General features: G+C 43.6%; 1 protein-coding gene across 1 annotated transcript in view; it reads right to left on the bottom strand.

Annotated features, from left to right (window-relative positions):
* Positions 1-20,916, bottom strand: part of si:ch211-286b4.4 (uncharacterized) — a 108,498-nt gene that overhangs the window by 35,842 nt on the left and 51,740 nt on the right. The window contains exons 53-68 of the mRNA XM_061781112.1: positions 20,250-20,468; positions 19,906-20,079; positions 18,658-18,789; positions 14,976-15,191; positions 13,536-13,714; positions 10,874-10,976; positions 10,630-10,788; positions 10,352-10,514; positions 8,793-8,896; positions 8,506-8,685; positions 8,205-8,426; positions 5,743-5,922; positions 5,469-5,660; positions 4,478-4,627; positions 2,179-2,282; positions 1,556-1,746 (exon numbers count right to left, since the gene is read on the bottom strand). Coding sequence (XP_061637096.1) covers positions 1,556-1,746; positions 2,179-2,282; positions 4,478-4,627; positions 5,469-5,660; positions 5,743-5,922; positions 8,205-8,426; positions 8,506-8,685; positions 8,793-8,896; positions 10,352-10,514; positions 10,630-10,788; positions 10,874-10,976; positions 13,536-13,714; positions 14,976-15,191; positions 18,658-18,789; positions 19,906-20,079; positions 20,250-20,468 — 2,668 coding nt within the window. The remainder of the gene's footprint in view (positions 1-1,555; positions 1,747-2,178; positions 2,283-4,477; positions 4,628-5,468; positions 5,661-5,742; positions 5,923-8,204; positions 8,427-8,505; positions 8,686-8,792; positions 8,897-10,351; positions 10,515-10,629; positions 10,789-10,873; positions 10,977-13,535; positions 13,715-14,975; positions 15,192-18,657; positions 18,790-19,905; positions 20,080-20,249; positions 20,469-20,916) is intronic.

Below are 20,916 nucleotides of genomic sequence, written 5' to 3' on the forward strand. Positions count from 1 at the left end.
AGCCAGGGTTTGAAGTGGCTGTCACTGGACGACCTGCTCTATCAACTGAGCCACAGCCTCCCTTGTGGCTAACAAGGGAGGCAGTTAGCTTAATTTTGTGTTCCCAAACTACTTTGTGTAACCTTGTCCACAAAATGATGTAATAGCGCAATGGAACTTGACGTGAAGTGGATTAATGGTCCAACTAGCTCCATATAGGTGAAACAGTAAAACAAGCTTTATTTGTTTCATTTTTCTGTCAATGTTGACGCTGACGCACAGACTACTTAGCATGTCGCATTCACAGCCAACTCCGCGATTAACGAAACTGTTTAAATAAACAAACAAATCATAATTTGTTGTCACTTACTACTATTAACTAATAAATGGCACTTGTAGCACTGATGTACGCTTGCGGCCTCAGGCCTACAACCGAATCACAGCCGTGATGATAGACAGTACGACATATATTGCTTAATTATTCATGTGGGTAACAGAACTAAAGTGACGATGATAAGCCATGTTATCAGCTTTATTTTGTTAGGTTTTTACTTCTAGTTTTGGCCCATCTTAGTTAGCTTGATAGGACTTTCAGAAAGTACCAACCTTTGATTTGAATTGTCTATGCTTTTTAGAAAGGAGTAGCACTGAGTGGCGATTGCTACGTTAGCGTCTCGATATGTGTGAGGTGGTATCAGCGACGTGAATTTCACTGTTTACTTTTCATTTATCATTAAAGTTTAAAGTGTTTAACGAGTGTTATTGTTTTAACTGAATAATATTCCAAATATGCAGCATGATGTACTAGTGGTTAGCATGCCCACCTCACATTTCTGAGGTTCTCTCGGCTCTGGCATTCCTGTGTGGAGTTTGTGTGTTCTCCCCGAGCGTGCGTGTATTGTTCTCTGTGTGCTCTGGCAACGTAAGGAGCCGCCACATTCCGTCAAATGTTTCCTCATAATCAAGTGTAGGGGCTCTTCTTTTCCTGGCAGATATAACAAAGGGCCAGATTTGCTACCAACAGGTGTTTTAGAGCGAGGCGTGCAGTGACCTCTACAATGGCAAGACCAAGCAACACCAACATAAATACATGGCACAAGATGGGAGGGCAGCATTCCCGGGTCCAGTGTGTTATAAACTGTTTTTGTTTCTTGCCATGAATCACAATTTTTGCTCCTTGGCGGAGGCCTTTGTTCTGCTGAATGCCTTTCTGCAGCGGTGTGGAGATTTCTTTTGGTTACCTTATTTAGTTACATGAGAGTGTGGATTGTGAGTTTAAGTTCTCCAAGTTGTAATTGTACGTCCAAATAAGTTTATAAGTAGGCTTAGCTTCATTATTTTAGGTGAGAGGGACAAATGAGAGTACTTTGCATTTGAAAGAAGAGTAATTTGCAATCGTTTCCAGAGAATAGAAAAGAGCTAAACATTGTCTCCCTTTTAAGGTTAGAGGCAAATTGTGAGGAAAACATTCAGAAAGATATTTGTCTAAATTATATATTAAGGCCCGGAAAATATGTCGCCATTCATCTGCAGAGGACAGAGTGAGCAGAAAAGAGAACATTTAAGAGATGTTTACCCAGCATGACATGGGAGAGCATCAGAAAGCTGTCTATCACAAAACTGTCCAGGAGGGCAAGGGGGACAGTCCTCAACCCTCTTTAGACCTGGGAAGATGGATAGAGAACCTGCAGGGCACGGAATTGGATTTTCCGTTGCAGCGGGGCAATAGTAGCCAGAGGGACAAAGAGGGCTTCTGGTAGAATTACTCTGAGGAAGAGCAAAAGCAGTTTAGAATATATTGATGTACTGTAGCACACAAAATGGCTGTGCTTAAATAATATACACTGCCAGCATCACTTCCTGAAAATGCCTGATGATACATGTATAATAATAGTAATATTGTGAAATATGACTTTTCTTGTCATTTACTCATGTGTTGTAAACAAATCTGACATTTAATTTGATAGTGCGCTTGACGGAAAGCTAATGTAACAACATGAAAAAGGGAAAGGGGTCATCACTGAGAAGAGTGGAAATAATGTCTGGAGATTAGATTCCCCCCAGGACAGAGATTTTCATATTAAATGAAATGGGACGTAAATATCAATAATTATTTTGTTGATGTGGGCAAGGACATATAACATACTGTATAAGACCACTGTGTTACGTTTTATAAAATAAATAAATAAATGAAATAACCTGATACGCAGAAGAGTTTGAGGTGGTTGATCCAGCGGGACAATAATATCCGGCCTCACACATTCCTGTGGGCCTCGAAAGACCAGGCTGAGAACAAAACATTCCTAAGGAAAAGAGCATCAAAATGTTCTTGGATAACATTGATTTTATACACCATTGTCCCCAAAAGCAGGCCAGCACAGTCTCATGAAACCAACAGAAACACTGAATCTTTAAATAAGGTAAGCAATATACTGCACAGTGGTGCCTTGAGATACGAGTGACCCGAGTTACGGGTTTTTCGAGATATAAGCGGTCTAAGTGTCATTGTCTCTGTCTGTGTCACATCATAGTTGCCAGTTCTGTCGCTCAGTTATTTCACCACTCATGTCTTGTTTTGGGTTTACTCAAGTGTTTCTTTGATGCTCTGTGAGATTTTGGACTTTTTTAATTTAGTATTTAGATTTTTACATGATCGTTGTTTTCCTTTGTTTTTGTTGTTTTTTGATACTCCTGCACGACTGCGTTGCTTCCCTGCACTTGGGTCCTTCACGTTTCTGGCTTGCCTTCAAAAACCCAAAACGTGACAATGACTGAAGAACCATTAATTTCTTTATGGTTATCTTTTGTTTAATGAGAAATGCTTTTCTGAAATGCTGGACTGTTTAATTTGACTCCCATTAAAATAAAATTAAATGTTTCACCTGGTCCTTCATGTTTTCTTGAAAGAATTGTACCCATCTTACAAATTCTGCCTGGGTAATCAAACATATGAGCACAAGTGTGTGTTTTTTAATATACTAAATGAAAGTAGGGCTGTGAATTTCAAAATAAGAGCAAGTAAATAAAAAAGAAAGTATTACGTGTTCAAATAAAGTGCTTAACTTCAGAATGATTCTTTGAAAAAAACTAAAACAAATAAAGATAATACTTTTACTTCGATCATATGGGTAGAAGCGAAATCATGCATTGTAAAAATGCGTTATACAAAGAAGGGTTTTCCAGAATTTTGAGCTCAACTTTGGGGGTGCACATTATACACGAGAAATTACAGGTATTTAATTTCTAATCAGCGGGAATTAGCGTCAAATATTCTGCAGTCTAGAGCCCTGAAACAGAAGCCACACAGGGATGATGAATGGGGTTTGACGTAGAAAGTAGCATGTTTGCGGCATTGCGACAATTGCCTCACAATGCCGCCAACATGCTACTTAATTAGGTAATAATAATAGCAACCCTAACCCTAATAAGTAAAGAAATGTTGTTTAAGTATAAATATACTTTTTCAATACAGAGCTGTCATCATGTGTTTACGCATGTACTCCATATGGGCGAATAAGTTACTGTACATGCAAATGTTCATTTTCAGTATTGCTTAATAGACATGTTTTACACAGAACCAAAAACTTCAAAATTGTCAAAATGTACTCTTTAATGATGTGTATATTTCTACTTCTTACTGAATCGGTATCAGAGCATTGAAATCAATAACAAATCCAATCGAATTGCATCCTGAAGAATCAGTATTGAATTGAATTGAAATCAAATTGAATCGTGAGTTTTTTAACAATGCCCAGCCCTTGAGCCGTGACTCGGCCGAATTTTTGCTTTGTCTTGCCGGCGAAAATTGGGGATATGAGGGCTGTAGGGTGGCAGTAAACTCGTCTTAACTCACTTCACAACAAGCAGCAGTTTGGCAGATAGTGAAAAAGCGTTTATTGCCACTCCCAGTTCTAGTTTGGTCGATGTCCAGTCATAATTACTCGAATTTCTCTTTCCCTGCCAGAGAGGTGACGTTCCACAACGCTAGAGTCAGATTCTCTAGCCGAGGATCGGGCCACCAAGGTCCCCGCCTTCAGCCGCTGCCCAGATCACATAGCACCCAACCCCCTGGGAACCTACGTTGCCTTTTTGGGATGTGCCCGGCCGGGCCCCATGGTTGGAAGCCTCGCCATCGAGGCCCAACTCCGGGCCTGGCTCCAAAGTGCGGCACCGGTGACCCGTGTCCGGGCAAGCAAAAACGAGATTCAATTGTGTTTCTTTGCTTTGTCTGGTCCCTCTCCTAGGATCTGTTTGCCATCGGTGACCCTGCCAGGGGCATAAAGCCCCAGACAACTTAGCTCCTAGGATCATTGGGACACACAAACCCCTACACCATGATAAGGTAATGGCTCCAAGAGGGGTACAAATCCAATAATAAACATATTGTTATATTAATAACTCCCTGATAGTGTCAATTAAAATTAATTGATTCAACTCTTGTACACGATCTCATTTGATTGCTCAGATGATGGAATACTATTATTAACCAAATAATTACCAGCAGGACAGGGTAGGCAGGCGTAAAGACTTGAGGCTCCGAGCTGGTTCTGAACAGTCCCAGGTGGACAGGGGAAGCCCACTCCTTGTGTCATTCCTGGTGGACAGTAAAAGCCAGCGAGACACAGTGCGGGCTGCACAGTACCTTCGACTGAAGTCACACAAAGCATATCAAATTACGCCTAATACACGATGCGACATGATCTTACTTTCACTGACACTCAATGAGCCAATGTCCCCAGCTTTGAATAGATACGGCCGCCCAATTTCTGAAGGTTGACGCTGTGTCACAGTCAAATGCCTTGTCAGATAAGATTAACCTATTGTATACAAAGAAGAGAGGCATAAAGTGAATTTTTACTATATAATCATTGCTTTTGACTTTGTGGGATTTTTTTTGGTATGAAATAGAATTCACTCAGATATACACTAGGAAAGTGTCTGGCTGCCCAATACAATATGACCAATAAAATTGATTAAATGTCAAATAAATACACACATTAACCGTACCAAGGCCAAACAGACACTCATTAAACACTACATACTGTAGCTAATTAATTTCAGAAATTGGCCACGAGGTAACTGCAAACACCTTCCTGTTATCACTCCTCTCTGTCAGGCATCAGCAAAGGGTGAGTAGTTTTACTGTATTTCAGTTTTATTATACAGTAGTTAAATGTTAAAAAGTTATTTAAAGAAGGGTTCATGGTGGCAACAGTTTGAATCTGGAACAAATTAATAAACACTTTTCAATTTTTCCTATGTGAGTGGATTGCATTTGACTTTGGATGGCCCAATGTATAGGCAAAGAAAATGTCACAGTAAGGTACCACTTGGAGGGAATTTGGTCTTTCCCTACCACTGATTAATTAAATAATCAAGAGTGAGGTGTGTCCCATGATTTCTATCCACATTGTGTGTACATCTCCCTATTGGCCTAATCATGCCAAATCAAAAATATATACATTTTGACAATCCAGCATGTTTCCCACCTTCACAGTAGTATCCAGCGGTACACTCAGTACAGTTGCTCAGGTGTGAGCTGCCTGTAATAGAGCTAAAAGTTCCTGCGGGACAAGGAACAGGGGCCATTGTTCCACGAGGGCAGAAGAAACCAGCTGGACACAGAGTCTGATCTGCCCTGCTGGAGCCCCAGTCACAGTAAAAACCAGACCAACAGTCACCTAAAGCACAATTTGATGGACATTGGACTCATTTAAACAGTAATGCAATATAAGAAACTCAAAGTTTTGCAGTGTATTGTACCTGCTTTAAGCCCCTGCTGGCAGAACCCACCAGGAGGACACAGAGATCCAGTAGTGTTGTCAGTGGGGTTTGGAAGTGAGGCCCCCATCAGGCAAAGAAACCCATCCACGCACCACCCAGAGGGTTCCACTAAACCTTCAGACCCACAGAACAGACCTGCAGGACAGGCTAAGCACTCACCTGAAAACACAAGCAACCGGGAGCTTTAACTATCATTCTAAGGCCAGCCGCACAACGAGTGATGTGGCTGACAGCGAACTGGACTATCACAAAAAAAATATGGCCGGCAACTCCTCGCACACGTAATCAACTCGCTGCAACAGAATGACTGCAGCCCCCGGTGTAATGTGAGTGTGAATGGTTGTTTATTTGTGTGTGCCATGCAATTAGCTGTACCCTGCCTCTCACCCGAAGATAGCTGGGATAGGCTCTAGCACGCCGCAACCTTAGTGAGGAAAAGCGGAACAGAAAATGGATGAATGGACATTATATATACTGTGTATAGTTTGCTGCGGGGGTGTCAAACATTTTTGTTGCAGTCCACAATGTAGGTACAGTTTCCCTCAGAGGGTCGTTACGACTGTGAAATCAAATAAATCGCCTCATCATAATATTACATATACACAAAAAATTTATGGATAAGTACTGAAATCACAAGTCAAGGATAAAGGCTTTTTTCAACTATTATTTAAGTTACTGTAAAAAGGGGTTTGGTAACCAAAAATACTTGCATTACCTCAACTTTGGTTAATGTATTATTTAATAAATAAGATGATTTGACATTTTGATACAGATTTTTCCAAAATCATGGAAGTTGACAAATGATTTGCTTTAGCGGGCCACATAAAATGATGTGGGGGGACAGGTGTGGCCCCCAAGCCTTGAGTTTCATACCTATGCTTTATTGGTATGGATTGGCGGCGGCCAAACCCGAATAAGTTTTTGTTGTTGGGAAACCTCTTGCGATACGACATGGCCTTTTAGATTGGCCGTTACATCTGCGACGTTTGTGACACCATTCACGTGTGATTCTAATGTTAAATCGCAGCAAAACTAGTGGCGGACGGTCAGCCACTCGTGAAAACTACCCACCCACATTGTACGACAGTTCAGTCCGTTTGTCCGCATCGCACAGTGTGCGGTGGACCCAAGACTAAAAAAGCTCCCTGTGAGGCCAGATTAGTCAGCGAGTTTCCTTAAGACACTTCCAGAAATACCAATGCCCAACCTGAATAATACAATTTCTTGAAGTGCAAATGGAAGAAAAACACGCAGTTGACCTTTCTTTGTTTTAATTGATTCACTGGGTTTGAAAAAGAAGGCCTGGATCACAATCTCTATTTAAGGCCATACCAAAGTATTTGATGAGGTCAAGCTCTTCCACAACAAACTCATTCAACCATATGTACACATGCAAAAAACAGAAAAGTGACTTCCCCAAGCTATTCCCAGAAAGTTGAAAGCCAACAAGTAGAAAATTACTGTCACGTATTCTGGGACAAAAAAAACCCAACCCCTAATTGAGTAATGCTGAGATCAGACCACAGGATTTTAGCCCCGATATTGGCCCGATTAGTTATCATGGGCAATTTCCCAGATCGGGCCCGACATATTTTGTCGGTAATGACGAAACTTCTTGTAGAGTGACATAATCCACCACCAACGATTTGGCCCTACGATAGCCCAACAGCGCCAAAATGAAAAGTCTGGGATGTACGATTTTTTTTTTTGATCTTCCGTGGAAGTGTGACATATCAACGACAACTCTCTGACAGCGCACCTTGACATCAACCAATAGGATTGCGTATTGTGATGGCGCATCGCCTCCCCTGCTTGACGTTGTCAACATACTTGGTCTCATTTGTCAACATTTTTCACGCGCACAAAGTAATGTTTACCGAAGCTTTAGAGCATGAGCCGACAGAATGTCAGCATGCTTACGTACAAATGTTAGTTCTAGCACTAGCTTGTTAAGCTACATAACGTTTTATTGCCTGCTTGCGAGCCGTATCGTATTAAAAGTACGTGAGCATACCTCAAGCAATTATTGAATGATCATCGTCACCGGTGCTACCACAGGTTTTTCCTCCTTTTGTAAACCCCCCCCCCCCCCCACCACCACCACACACACACACACAAACAAATACATTGGCAGGATCCATTGTCGTTGTCGTCGCCAGGGTAACGTGTATCTGGTCGCATTGACTGGTGTCAAGTTTTTTGGTTCTGCCTCTCAGACAGTGTTGGATTTGACAGGATAAAGTCCAGGGGATACGTTGGTATCAGAATACATGTCATGTAGTGTTGCCACTGTCTGACAGAGATATGGCAAGATTTTATGGCAGTAGTCTGACATAGTGCAAATAATCGTGAAAGACCAAATTTGTCTTGTAGTCTGATCCAGGTATATTTAGAGATGTGTCACAATACTTTTGCAAATCTCATATTCAAAAAACGTTAACCTTCAGAGGTGAGACCCTGACTGGGCCCATATGTGCCTTTGGGGCAGGGAATGGGGCGGCCGTCTGGACTCTCTCTGGGACAGAAGAAACCAGCAGGGCATGGCATAGGGTTGGAGAGTGCAGCAGAGCTCCCCCTGGTTGAGCTTATCCTGAGGGTTTCACAGTGGAAGCCAGCAGGACAGCGCCGACACTCGGTCTGGCCTGATATATCCTGATAGAAGCCTGGCAAGAGACATTTGAGAAGACTGAAAAATAATGTGCAGGAAAGTGACAGCTGGAAAATTTCAAGTCATGCGATTACCAGGTAGGCAAGGCTTGCAGTCGTCTTTTCCTTTTCCTCCAGTCTCATTTTGGAAAGAGCCAGTTGGGCAGGGTGAGGGGACATTGCTGCCCTCAGCACAGTAGTGACCTGCTGGACAAACACCACCAGATACACTTGATATTGGTGCAGCAGTCCGAGATCCCTCGAGACAGTAGAACCCTGGGGCAAAAAAGTGTTTATCAAACACTTTCCTAAGCGCTGCCTTCATATTATATGAAATTTGCATGTTAAAATAACTGCTAATTAACAATTTCTTATGTTGATACCAGATAGGCAGGGTCCAGACACTGCTGAGAGGCCTGTCTCTGAGCAGTAGAAGCCTGGGCTGCAACTATGACACTGAGATTCATCCATCAGCCCACTCTGTTCACTGTCAAAAGTCATGTTAAATTATACAGCAGAGAGCCGAAAACACAAGATGTGGCTTAATACAGGGCTTTCAAATACAGTACATTAGGTGTTGTACACTCAAATGAGATCCAAAACAAGAAACATAGAAAATCTTGTCTTTACAAAGATGATAATGTTCAGTATTGATTGAGAGAAAAGGGATTCGTGTAACAAGACGTTTATTATTGTGGTTACAGTTTAAAGTAGTGTAAAACTACTCGCTCTAATATTTTGATTACCTTATTTAGCTACATGAGAGGAAAACGTTAGAAAAATATATGCCTTTGAACTGATAAAAGGTATACAATGTTAATTATAACCTCATCATTTCTTGTTTTATTGCAAAGACAGAAAAGGAGAGCTTGTGCCTGTCTCTCTCTCTGATATTGTTTTATCACTTTGCTGTGGGACAAAGCAAAATGTCTGTTGTTAGGAGGGGAGGGGCAGTTGCATGAGACAGATGATAACTGCCTGTTCATGTGTGTATATACTATATGACCTCACCTGAGGAGAAATAGACAGACGCTTCTTAGAAAGAAGCCATCGGCTTGTATTTGAACTTGCATGTAAGTTTTTATTGAATTGTACCTCTCATTATTGTCAAAGTGCTTGTCCTATCCATGGCGACTAAACAGTTAACATTTTTCCGCTGACAAAAATGTTATAAAATATACGAGTATTATTTTTATTTTTTTTCAGATAAAATTATGAGACAGGTCTTGCATTGGACATCATTAAATTGTGAAAGTGTAAATAAGTATTACAGTAGAGTAGATAGAAACACATGTTTTTTGATCAGTTAAAATCTAAGGTAAAGATGCATCTCAATAAAGTAGAATATTGTGGATAACTTAATTTTGTTTCAGCAGGTTAAAAAGTGAAAATAATAAAGATTTACTACACGTGGAAATACAAAAACATGCAAATTCTAAATTGTCCATAGGTGTGAGTGCAAACGGTTGTTTGTCTATATGTGCCCTGTGATTGGCTGGCGACCAGTTCAGGGTGTACTAGCCTCTCGCCCAAAGTCAACTGGGATTGGCTCCAGCACACCCCCAGCACCAGTGAGGATAAGCAGAGAAAGGTACAGAGAATTGCTAGATAGAAATTTTGATTCGTTACAGCTAATCAAAATCCTTGATTCTCAAGAAATTTGAATATTATACAGTATAAGACACAATCAAAATTATGTTTAAAATAGAAATGAGATAGGAATTGGCTTTTTCAAAATGATGTTGCTATGTGTTAGTTAATTTTGTATAATATGTTGGTTGCAGTTTTTCAAGTAACTACTGAAATAAATGAACATTTCAAAGATATTCAAATTTATTGAGCTGCACCTGTAGTTCATTAAAAGTATGAGAGGAGTGTTCTTCATGAGACTGAAGGCCATGCAAATATTGAATGCTAATACGGTACACTGCAAATGATGTACCTGAATGTTCCTTTGGGGCATGGTTGTGGTACAAAAGTCCCAGCGGAGCAGAAAAAGCCTGGAGGGCACGAGAAGCCAGTCACGTTGTCCATTGGGGACGGTTCAGAGGCTCCTCCAACACAAACAAATCCCGCAGCACACAAGCCACAGGGAGAAATCCTCCCTTTCGAAAAAATTGTACAAGTATATATATATACATATATTAATAATGTATTGCTTTTATGACTCATATATTAAGAAAGTTCCAGCAGCAGAGTCAGTCTGTGGATGCATTGCACCTGATCCTCGGCAGTACATTCCAGGGTCACACAACAAGCACTGCCACTCTTCAATCAAGCCTGTCAGATTTCCAAAAGACCCCGCTGGGCAGGGGCGTTGTGCTGCTGATTCACTCGGACAGTAAAAGCCTCTCTCGCACAGAAGTGGAGAGGAAGTTCCTGATTTACATGTAAATGAAACATAAGGCCTTTTTGCATTTAGACGACCAGGAGAACTGCCTGCTAAGTTTGCCATAAAACCAACCCTGATCTTGACAGTAGAAACCAGAAGGGCAAGTCTCACAGCGGCCCCGACCCTGTCTGAGCTGGTAGCTGCCTGGTTGGCAAGGTGTTGGTTCCACACTGCCCTGAAATGAGCATTATAATAAATTCAATAATTTATTAGGCTTTATAGCGCCATCCAGTATCATTGTACAATAATAGCAACATAAATGGAGTAAAGGTGACACATGACATGAGTGACTCTGCAGTTATGGGATTTTAGTAGGATATTGTAACAAAAAGTTCTGTAATTAGTAGAAAACATGTTTGTGAGTAGCATGTCTGCCTGCAGTCGAAAACATGCAATTTAGGTTTACTGAAGACTCTATAGCTCCATTGGTGTGAATGTGACTGTGTTTATTTATGCCCTGCGACCAAGTGGTGTTTTCTGGTATTAGCAATATGTTTGGCCACACTGAGCTGGATTGCTAGGGAGCAGCAATCAGCACCGCCCTGTGGAGTCGCCCTCTAGATTGGTCTTAGTTGCTCTCACGATACCTATGTGGCTCAAGAAGAGAGGACATTTCAAAGGTCAAGTTAATAAAAAAAAAACAAAAAAACACTAAAGGTTAAGCATGTCCAAGGAACATTTAACTGATAAACATGAACAACACAATGGTGGCGGGTGTAAAACCACAAAGTCCAATTTTTATTTTATTTTTTTGTATATATATATATATATATATATATATATATATATAAAACACGCAACCTAAAAAATCATGCTATCCTGCTAGCTAGCCAGCGCAGCAACATAGAGTAACATAAAAAAGCTTGGATTTACTTTCCAGACTTTGTAGGACGCAATCATTGTTCCCCACTTAGCCCAGGAGAGTGACACTCTGCTCAACACAGCAGAGAAAGAACAGGGAGAGCGGCAGAAGCTACGTCAGGCAGACTCCAAAAAATGCACTGAGACCCATCCATCCATCCATCCATCCATTTTCTGTACCGCTTATCCTCACTAGGGTTGCAAGCGTGCTGGAGCCCATCACCAGCTATCTTTGGTCCAGAAGCGGGGTAAACCAATTAGAGTCTACCACGCATGTTTTTGTTTAGTTGCACTCAAAGCTGATATATTCGCAGGAAGCTATGACTTATTCTGTTGTATGAATAGCAACATTTGAAACAGGTTTACTGAACCTTCTGTTCATTCAATGGATGAGCATTTCATTGTTCTGCCTGTCTCTATACGTCACTGGCATAGATAGATGAACAAAGCTGCATTTGTAAAAAAAAAAAAAAAAAAAAATTTTCAGACACATTACAGACCCAGTAAATTAATTTTCGATGTTTTTTGTTCCTAAATTCAATAAATCTGTTTGAAGGCAAGTGCTTAAAACGTACAAAAACTGAGAAAAATTTGGTACGTAATTGTTATAGATATAACAAAATCTTTTTCACCATCTCAATTGTCAGGACTTTTTGGTTGTGGCTAAAACGGTTGCTAGATTACACAACCAGGGCACCCAGGATGAGTCGGCTTTCCCCGACTATATAAACACCAAGTCAAGTCAAGTTCATCACACAAGAGTCCGGCCCAAAGTTGGCAATGAACGACGACATCCCCAAATCGACACCAAGTGCCCTTATTCCATGCAGTGGGCATTCAGCGCAATTGCCACTTCCTTATTGATAATAACTTAGCCCATTTCTACAGTGTGCAGTTAGCCATCAAACTATGCCTACAACTTGAAAAAAAAAGTGTTATAGTCTCTGAAGTGTTATGAATTTGTTTAGTGTTATTTGGGCTACAGTGTCTCTGCCACGTGCCCCCATGCACAGTGCATAGCGAGGCAGCGGCGAAATGGATGGCTTTGCCAGCCCGCCAGCGGCTAGATTGGCCACCAGCGGACCAGCGCAATGCTGTCAGGGCCTTCAGCCTCACAGGTGTTGGCCGCGACGTCGTGGGGCAAAGAGAAGGAGAAAAACAAATCATCCAGGGGGACCACGTTGCATTGCGCTGCTGTGGCCGCCCCAGTGGTGCATTCGAAGCGGCCACAGCAGTGCACCAACAATCCGCTGAATATCAAGAGACAAGGGAAGGGAAAATTGTCCCAGTGCGGCTGCCGGTCATTATGCCGGTGCTCAGAGGCTGCCTGGCTCTACAGAGTGCCTCTCTGCGCCCCGTGAGAGCGTGTGCATCGCTATTAAGGAGGCGGGAGAGAAGGCACGTGACAGCTGAAAGTTCCACGGGGGTGGGGTTTTCACAGCATTCAGAAACACGCCCACAGCACCTGAAAGAAAGTCTAAATTCTTGACCATTTTTAAGTTTGATTTCATAGAATTGCCACTTTTTTTATTCATTCTAACTTGGCAGGCTTCTCGACAATATTCTTCTCTGTGGTGTGTCAAATTTACAAAGCGTTTTTTTGGTCACTTTATTGGGCCTTTAAGTCGAATTGGTTAATTTCCCATGGCATCCCTGATGATCTCTCACGTCACCCTGGTTAGGAATCACTGATCTATTTATCAATACGGTGCAATTACCCTTTAAATTTTCATGTGAACACACCAGCGAGTCATGGTCATGTAAGCATGCAGCAATGTACTTGACACAACAGAACACATGATTCCTCACACATACACTATTTAACAGCGACGAGTGACAATAGCTGCAAGACTCTGGACGCTGGTTGTCTGACCTTCTCACAGTAGTGCCCCACTGGGCAGACATGCTGTTGTGGCCTCGCCGACCTGTGTCCCGCAGGACAGTAGTAGCCTTCTGCACACTGGCCACTTGGCTCAGTCAAGCCTCTCTGGTGACAGTAATGACCCGGTGGACACGGCAAACACGACTCCTCTGAGAACCCACCACGCGAGCCTAGAAGGAACGTTATTACACAGATAAGAAGTGTACACATTAACACGAATGTAACTGTCTGGTAAAACATAAGATTAACAACTAATGTAATGAGTGAATTATCATATATATGTAGTAGTGATCATTTGAGTTGAGTTTGAGTTTCTAATCTTTAACCGTACAAAGGTGAAATTTAATACAATCCAAGCAGTTTGCCGCAAGACAAGATTACAATTACAGTACATGATTAAACCACTTTGTGACCGAAATGATTCATAAGTGCCCGCAGGAGGGAAAGTTTTCATTTTCTTGTCTGTTACTGAGCTGTAAAAGGTGCACAGCAGTTCACATAAGGACATTGCAGTACAGCGAAGAGGATTAGGTGTTGCTTTTCATTTTAGCATTGTGTCTCATTGCTCTTTTTTCAATAACTAATGAGCTAAATAATTGGTGGCGGATTATGGGACTGTTTGCTTTCTTTGAAAGGAAGTGCAAACATAATTAATTTTACGATCATACATGTGCAATCAGCATAAGAAACCTCGAAGTCAAACACTATTGTTTCTGTGACGCAGTGGCGGAGCCAGCAAATCTTCAGTGGTGTGGTCAGAATATTTTCAAGATTATTCCCGACACACAAGGAGCGTAGCCGTCGGGATGGCCAGTGGGGTGGCTATCCTTCCGTGACGCTGGTTGGTTTTTAAGTTGTTGGAAATTGGAACAACAACAACCTTGACAAACAAAGAAATCGTTTGTTCTGGGTGAAAACTGTTGCCAGAATAAAACCTTTGTTAACTGTATAGGCAATGTTTTAAGGCAGCCTTGGTGGAGTCCAACCATCACTTGAAACAAATCGGAGTTACTTTCGGAAATGTGGACCAAGGCAACGTTTTGAGTCAGACTTGGTGGAGTCCAAATCCAGTTCAAATCCGGCCTCGCCTGTGTGGAGTTTGCATGTTCTCCCCGTGCCTGCGTGGGTTTTCTCCGGGTACTCCGGTTTCCTCCCACATCCCCAAAACATGCACGGTAGGTTAATTGAAGACTCTAATTTGTCCGTAGGTATGAATGTGAGTGCGAATGGTTGTTTGTTTAAATATGTCCTGCGATTAGCTGGCAACCAGTTCAGTGTGTACCCTGCCTCCTGCAGGTAGTTAGCTGGGATAGGCTCCAGCACGCCCGCGACCCTAGTGAGGATAAGCAGTGTAGAAAATGGATGGCTGGATGGATTTTAGTTGAACTCCAATTGTACTATGTTTTGGAGGTTCTAGTGGATGCATCTTACTTTGTATTGTTCCAAGAGGGCAGGGCAGAGGACGAGATGTTCCAAGAGGGCAGTAGTGACCTGCAGGGCACAGAGTAGTATGGGGGTCTTCAGAACCTCTCGGGCAGTAGAATCCTTCAGCACAAGGTCCAACTGGGGCTTCAAGACCGGTTTGGTTACAGTAAAAACCAGTCTCACAAGGCCGGGGGTAGGTTGAACCCAAAGGACAATAAAAACCTGAAAAGTAACGGAACGTTATTGCTGAACTTTATCAAGAAGACTTTATAGATCATGTGAGGTTGTGTGTGAGGTCGAGAAGTTCCGACGAGATAGAGTCGGACTCGCCTCCACACACAGCTTGGGCTCTGGTACCAGTCATCTCGAGAGGGGTTGGACTCTCTTCCACTCTGGAGTTGCCCACGGTGAGAGGCGCCGAGCAGGTGTGGGTATACTTGTTGCCCCCCGGCTTGGCGCCTGTACGTTGGGGTTCACGCCGATGGACGAGAGGGTAGCCTCCCTCCGCCTTCGGGTGGCTGTTTGTGCATATCCACCAAACAGCAGTTCAGAGTACCCAGCCTTTTTGGAGTCCTTGGAGGGCGTGCTGGAGAGCGCTCCTGCTGGGGACTCCATCGTTCTGCTGGGGGACTTCAATGCTCACGTGGGCAATGACAGTGAGACCTGGAAGGGCATGATTGGGCGGAACGGCCCCCCGATCAGAACCCGAGCAGTGTTCTGTTATTGGACTTCTGTGCTCATCACCATGTTCAAGCGTAAGGGTGTCCACACGTGCACTTGGCACCAGGACACCCTAGGTCGCAGTTCGATGATCGACTTTGTGGTCGTGTCATCGGACTTGCGGCCGCATGTCTCACTCGGGTGAAGAGAGGGGCGGAGCTGTCAACTGGTCACCACCTGGTGGTGAGTTGGCGCCAATGGTGGGGAAGATGCCGGTCCGACATGGCAGGCCCAAACGTATTGTGAGGGTCTGCTGGGAACGTCTGGCAGTTTCAACTCCCACCTCGGACAGAACTTTGCTCATGTTCCGGAGGAGGCAGGGGACATCGAGTCCGAGTGGACCATGTTCCGCGCCTCCATTGCTGAGGCGGCCGACCGGAGCTGTGGCCATATGGTGGTCGGTGCCTGTTGTGGCGGCAATCCCCGAACCCGTTGGTGGACACCAACAGTGAGGTATACCGTCAAGCTGAAGAAGGAGTCCTATCTGGCTTTTTTGGCCTGTGGGACTCCTGAGGCAGCTGATGGGTACTGGCTGGCCAAGCGGAATGCAGCTTTGGTGGTCGCTGAAGCAAAAACTCGGGTATGGGAGGAGTTTGGTGTGGCCATGGAGAAAGACTTCCAGACGGCTTCGAGGAAATTCTGGTCCACCATTCGACGTCTCAGGAGGCAAAAGCAGTGCACCACCAACACTGTGTATAGTGGGGATGGGGCGCTGCTGACCTCGACTCGGGACGTTGTGAATCGGTGGGGAGAATACTTCGAAGACCTCCTCTATTCCACTGACATACCTTCCCATGAGGAAGCAGAGTGTGGGTTCTCTGAAGCGGGCTCTCCTATCTCTGGGTTTGAGGTCACCGAGGTGTGAAAAGCTCCTCGGTGGCAAGGCCCCGGGGGTGGATGAGATTCGCCCAGAGTTTTTAAAGGCCCTGGATGTTGTGGGGCTGACCTGGTTGACACGCCTCTGCAACATTGCGTGGACATCGGGGACAGAGCCTCTGGATTGGCAGACTGGGGTGGTGGTCCCCCTTTTTAAGAAAGGGGACCGGAGGGTGTGTTCCAACTACAGGGTGATCACACTCCTCAGCCTCCCTGGTAAGGTCTATTCAGGGGTGCTGGAGAGGAGGGTCCATCGGGAAGTCGAATCTCAGATTCAGGAGGAGCAGTGTGGTTTTCGTCCTGGCCGTGGAACAGTGGACCAGCTCTACACCCTCGGCAGGGTCCTCGAGGGTGCATGGGAGTTCGCTCAACCATGTGTTTTGTGGACTTGAAGAAGGCGTTCGACCGTGTCCCTCGGTCCTGTGGGGGGTGCTTCAGGAGTATGGGGTACCGAACCCCATGATACGGGCTGTTCGGTCCCTGTACGACCGGAGTCAGAGTTTGGTCCGCATATCCGGCAGTAAGTCGGATTCGTTCCCGGTGAGGGTTGGACTCCGCCAAGGCTGTCCTTTGTCACCGATTCTGTTCATAACTTTTATGGACAGAATTTCAAGGTGCAGCCGAGGCGTAGAGGGGGTCCGGTTTGGTGGCCTCAGTCTTGCATCTCTGCTTTTTGCAGATGATGTGGTTCTGTTGGCTTCATCAAGCCGTGACCTCCAAATCTCACTGGAGCAGTTCGCAGCCGAGTGTGAAGCGGCTGCGATGAGAATCAGCACCTCCAAATCTGAGACCATGGTCCTCAGTCGGAAAAAGGTGGCGTGCCCTCTCCGGGTCGGGGATTAGATCCTGCCCTAAGTGGAGGAGTTCATGTATCTTGCGGTCTTGTTTACGAGTAAGAGAAGAATGGAACGGGAGATCAACAGTCGGATCAGTGCAGCGTCTGCAGTGATGCGGACTTTGTACCGCCCGTTGTGGTAAAGAAGGAGCTAAGCTGAAAGGCGAAGCTCTTAATTTAAAATCTACGTTCCTACCCTCATCTATTGTCACGAGCTGTGGGTCGAAAGAACCGAAAGAACAAGATCCCGCATACAAGTGGCCAGAATAAGTTTCCTCCGCAGGGTGTCCGGGCTCTCCCTTAGAGATAGGGTGAGAAGCTCGGTCATCCCGGAGGATCTCAGAATAGAGTCGCTGCTACTCCACATCAAGAGGAACCAGATGAGGTGGCTGGGGCCTCCCGGACGCCTCCCTGGTGAGGTGTTCCGGACATGTCCCGCCGGGAGGAGACCCCGGGGACGACCCAGGAGAGACTACATCCTTCGGCTGGCCTGGGAAGGCCTCGGGATCCCCCCGGAAGAGATGGATGAAGTGGCTGGGGAGAGGGAAGTCTGGGCGTCCCTGCTAAAGCTATTGCCCCCGCGACCCGACCTCGGATAAGCAGTAGAAAATGGATGGATGGATGGAAATAAAAGCATGTACAATCCCAATTCCAATGAAGTTGGGATGTTGTGTTAAACATAAATAAAAACAGAATACAATGATTTGCAAATCATGTTCAACCTATATTTAATTGAATACACTACAAAGACAAGATATTTAATGTTCAAACTGATAAACTTTATTGTTTTTAGCAAATAATCATTAACTTAGAATTTTATGGCTGCAACACGTTCCAAAAAAGCTGCGACAGGGTCATGTTTACCACTGTCTTACAACACCTCTTCTTTTAACAACATTCAATAAATGTTTGGGGAACTGAGGACACTAATTGTTGAAGCTTTGTCGGTGGAATTCTTTCCCATTCTTGCTTGATGTACAGCTTCAGCTGTTCAACAGTCCGGGGTCTCCGTTGTCGTATTTTACGCTTCATAATGCGCCACATGTTTTCAATGGGAGACAGGTCTGGACTGCAGGTAGGCCAGTCTAGTACCCGCACTCTTTTACTACGAAGCCACGCTGTTGTACCACGTGCAGAATGTGGTTTGGCATTGTCTTGCTGAAATAAGCAGGGGCGTCCATGTGTGTGTGTGTGTGTGTGTGTGTGTGTGAGTGTGCACAGCGAAGACATGCAGGATCATGGTCGATATTTACCCACCCTTGGGGCACATGTCTCCTCCATAGGTGGCACATTTCCCATAACGTGGACTCTCCAGGTATAGTGGAGAGTGAGTAACAATATGGTGGGAATCTGACTGTGTATCCAATTTGACCCACTTGAAGTCTTCCTCTGCAACAGAAATACGTTTGACGAAGCATTAAAAACACCTGACTTAATGTAATGTTGTGTCACAGGTACGAAACCAAAGACGAACAGTTTTTCACCACATGCTGATTTGAACTTTTTTTTTTCATCAATGGGAGGACATCATTTTATATTATGTAAGATGCAGAGACAAGGGGGTAACAGAATATTATTACTAGGGAAGGTCAAATTGAAATGCCATCTCTTTGTGGCACACATCCACATTACAGTGGAATCTTTAAAGTCAAATTAAAGTACAATTAAAGATTTTCAGAACAAAGTCACGCAAAATTTCAGAGTTCAAACTGCCGTTAGTATGGCATACAAGGTAACAGCTTACCTTTTTTTACAATGCATATTCCAAACAAAGTGACTTAACACTAAGACTCCAACTCACCAAATGTATCAGAGCTTCTGGAAGCTGTTTTTTTGAAAATTATTATTATTGTTTTAGCGATTTACAATATAAACTTAGTTACTGTATGAAAAACAGCGGTTGAAGCAATTACTTTTAAGAACGGTTAAAAAAGAAAGAGTGCCACTCTTTGAACGTACTGAATCATTAAAGACTGTTTCATTATTTTGTGTTTTACAGTTATTACAGTTGTTAATACACTAGATAATTAAGAATGTTAAAAAATACGATGTGTTAGCCTCATCTGCAACACATCAAACATGTTTTTTATTGTACACATTTACTGTTCTGTTTCCACTTGAATGAACATTAAAAATTCTATAAAGTGGGTCCGAGGTTTACAACTGAGTTCCGTTCCTATTGTGGCGACACAACCCGAATTTGTGCATGGCCGGAACACACCATCGTCTATTACTAACCTACGCTAATGTGGTAATAAAGTCATAATTACAGTAAATATTTTTATTTAAAACAATTCGAAGCCATGAATATTGCCAATCAATGTAACAACAATGTACAGCAGTAACTTACCATGCCTTCTTTCACTGCGGACCCATTGTGATGTAACATTCTAATTGCCCGAATGGAACAAATTACTTCTATTTCCATTATTTCCAAAGAGATTCTTTTTTGTGGACTTGGAGGTTGAGCATTAGTGGTAGAAACTGAAAAGAGTCATATTTTACCAGTATTGAAGGAATTGTTGGCGCATGACATGTTGTACATCCAGGCCACATTGTCCATCTTTATGATGTAAATTTCCTGAAGTATTTCATGTAGACAGCTGAACTGAAAGGAGCTGGCTCGGGGTGTTGGACTGTCTGCACCTACAGTACAAAAGAACCCCGCAAAACACAAACCTGCAACAGGAAGAGGTTATTTTAATAACAGTAATTTCATTCACACTAAAAGGAAAACAAAGTAATTCACCAGCTTTGAACGAGGCCAGTGTGATGAATGGCTCCCAAAACGAGTCACAAACAAATGAAATAGTGAATGACTGTTGGGACAGCAGGTGTAATACCCTCACCTGTTGGCTGTGAGGCTCCGGGACCAATGCAGTATTTCCCAGGGGGACATGGGCGGCAGTGCGACAAGGACGAAGCGCCAGGCTCAGGAAGGAAGCTGCCAACAGGACAGGGTTTGGGTGATTCACTACCCGGAGGACAGAAGTGTCCAGGGGGACAAATATCTCCATGAGGCTGGGAGACAGGGGAAGCCTCTGAGGACCCAAGTAAACAAAAATACCCTGGAGTAGAAAGAGATAATGTCGTTAGACATCACATTGAGAGCAACAGGTAGTCATCGACGAAAGCAGTACAGTAGTATCTGGAAAAAATAGAACCATACTACTCACACTGAGCAAACGACAGTTTAAAGCTTGTTTTTTTTAATTTGGATTTCTCTTCCAATGGCAATGTTTTAAAGTGTGCAGATGAACAAAATCTGCAATGCAAAAGCTATCAAGCAGAGGGAGCGATGTTGTTCAACAGAAGTACTTTGCCACTTGCTTTACGCAGAGTACCTGGTCCACGTCTGCGTTCCCAAAGTCAGAACCAAACACGGACAATCAGCATTCAGTTTGTATGATCCATATATCTGGAACAGACTCCCTGAAAACATCAGGTCTGCTGGGAGTCTGAGTTTTTGGGTGGTTTTTTTCCAATCAAGGCTGAAAACAGACCTGTTCACTGCTG

This window comes from Phyllopteryx taeniolatus, chromosome 8 (assembly GCF_024500385.1).
Source record: "Phyllopteryx taeniolatus isolate TA_2022b chromosome 8, UOR_Ptae_1.2, whole genome shotgun sequence".
NCBI classification, from domain to species: domain Eukaryota; kingdom Metazoa; phylum Chordata; class Actinopteri; order Syngnathiformes; family Syngnathidae; genus Phyllopteryx; species Phyllopteryx taeniolatus.